At 71.4% G+C, this 1,078-nt stretch overlaps 1 protein-coding gene across 1 annotated transcript in view; it reads left to right on the top strand.

The window, feature by feature from the left end:
* GPR153 (G protein-coupled receptor 153) overlaps nucleotides 1-1,078 on the top strand; it is a gene marked incomplete at its 5' end in the record, with an annotated part of 3,498 nt that continues 2,420 nt past the window's right edge. The window contains 3 exons of the mRNA XM_085321736.1: nucleotides 1-323; nucleotides 400-823; nucleotides 894-1,074. Of these exons, the coding sequence (XP_085177862.1) occupies nucleotides 1-323; nucleotides 400-823; nucleotides 894-1,074 (928 nt within the window). The remainder of the gene's footprint in view (nucleotides 324-399; nucleotides 824-893; nucleotides 1,075-1,078) is intronic.

The raw sequence follows: 1,078 nt of genomic DNA, 5'->3' as shown, positions 1-1,078 counted from the left end.
GCGGCCTGGCTGGCGTGCGCCGGCGCGGCGCTGCTCGCCAACGCCTGGGGCATCCTCAGCGTCGGCGCCAAGCAGAAGAAGTGGAAGCCGCTGGAGTTCCTGCTGTGCGCGCTGGCGGGGACGCACATCCTCAACGTCGCCGTGCCCGTCGCCACGTACGCGGTGGTGCAGCTGCGGCGCCGGCACTCCGGCTACGAGTGGAACGAGGGGCTCTGCAAGGTCTTCGTCGCCACCTTCTACACCCTCACCCTCGTCACCTGCTTCTCCGTCACCTCCCTCTCCTACCACCGCATGTGGATGGTGCGCTGGCCGGTCAACTACAGGTGCGGCGGCRGCAGGGGCGGCTGCCGAGCCCGGCCTGGCCCGGCGCCACCCGGCACGCTCTCCCTGTCCCCCCAGGCTCAGCAACGCCCGGAAGCAGGCCGTCCACACGGTGATGGGCACCTGGATGGTSTCCTTCATCCTCTCCACGCTGCCCGCAGTGGGGTGGCACGACACCACCGAGCGCTTCTAYGCCCGCGACTGCCGCTTCATCGTGACCGAGATCGGCCTGGGCTTCGSCGTGTGCTTCCTGCTCCTCATCGGCGGCAGCATGGCCATGGGCGCCGCCTGCGCCGCCATCGCCCTCCTCCAGACCGTCTCCGGCCAGCTGGGCACCGGCAGGAACCGCCTCAGCGTGCCCACCATCGTGGTGGAGGACGCCCAGGGCAAGCGGCGCTCCTCCATCGACGGCTCCGAGCCCGCCAAGACCTCCCTGCAGATCACCTGCCTCGTCACCGGCATCGTCCTCATCTACGACATGCTCACGGGCCTCCCGGTGCTGGTGAGTGCGGCAGCGGTGCGGGGGGGGCCGCCGCCGGCCGGGGGCCGCGCGTGACGCCCCGCCGCCGCAGGTGGTGAGCTTCGCCAGCCTGCGCTCGGGCGCCTCCGACGACTGGATGGTGCTGTGCGTCATCTGGTGCTCGGTGCTGCAGTCGCTGCTGCTGCCCCTCTTCCTGTGGGGCTGCGACCGCTACCGCGCCGACCCACGGGCCGTCTGCGAGAAGTGCCGGGCCCTCCTGTCCGACAGCGACAGCGA

This window comes from Rhea americana, unplaced genomic scaffold, assembly GCF_003343005.1.
Source record: "Rhea americana isolate MKP2758 unplaced genomic scaffold, rheAme1 scaffold_708, whole genome shotgun sequence".
NCBI lineage: Eukaryota > Metazoa > Chordata > Aves > Rheiformes > Rheidae > Rhea > Rhea americana.
This window is presented reverse-complemented; position numbering and strand designations above follow the sequence as displayed.